Source organism: Penaeus monodon, chromosome 23 (genome assembly GCF_015228065.2).
Source record: "Penaeus monodon isolate SGIC_2016 chromosome 23, NSTDA_Pmon_1, whole genome shotgun sequence".
NCBI classification, from domain to species: domain Eukaryota; kingdom Metazoa; phylum Arthropoda; class Malacostraca; order Decapoda; family Penaeidae; genus Penaeus; species Penaeus monodon.
Window position 1 is genome coordinate 8468464 of NC_051408.1, and position 711 is coordinate 8469174.

A 711-nucleotide genomic window follows, 5' to 3' on the forward strand; every position below is an offset into this window, starting at 1 on the left:
GCCATCTCTCGTTTCCGAATGTCATTGGTCGCTGAGCGTGCCCGAGGCCAGCATCTGGCGGCGCCGCGAGCACACCACGTAGCACACGATGGCCGCCACCAGCAGCAGGATCACCGCCACCAGCGCCCACACGGCCGGCTCGTAGCTCTTGTCCGTCGGGCCCGCGGTGATGACTGCGGGGGAGAGAGCGATCATGTCGGGAGGAGAAATCGCGACCAGATAGTGTTGCAGCTTCCTCTGTTTATGCGCAGCCACTCACGCTCTTATTTCACTACTCTACGTTGAGCTGGTTAAACTTTTTACACAAGAAAAGTAAAAGAGAGTAAACAAAAACACAGAAGGTAGAAAAATGAAGAAGAGAAGTAACATAGGAAGAACAGGAAGACAAGAAGAAGAAAAAGAAGGGAAGAATAAAAAGAGAAGAAGAAGAAGAAACCGCGAAGGAGAAGAGAAAGAAGAAACAAAGAAGAAAAAGAAGGAGAATAGAAAAAAAAAACGACCCAGCAAAGGAAATAAACTTCACATAGATATAAACATTCCCTTTACTGTCATTCCGACTTTTCTATTCCAATCTTTGTGAACATTTCGCGAAATTGTTACATTCTTCTTCAACAACTAGAAGCCGAAATTAAGCTCGAATTTCCTTCATTACTCTGGGTTTCTCTCGCTGCGACATTTGGTTCTGTTCTAATGATGTTATTATAGACCTCC

At 45.4% G+C, this 711-nt stretch overlaps 1 protein-coding gene across 1 annotated transcript in view; it reads right to left on the bottom strand.

Moving 5' to 3' along the window:
• Positions 1 to 271: 271 nt before the first annotated feature.
• The window catches only part of LOC119588124, a 5110-nt gene continuing 4670 nt past the window's right edge, over positions 272 to 711 (bottom strand). The window contains exon 4 of the mRNA XM_037936832.1: positions 272 to 295. Coding sequence (XP_037792760.1) covers positions 272 to 295 — 24 coding nt within the window. The remainder of the gene's footprint in view (positions 296 to 711) is intronic.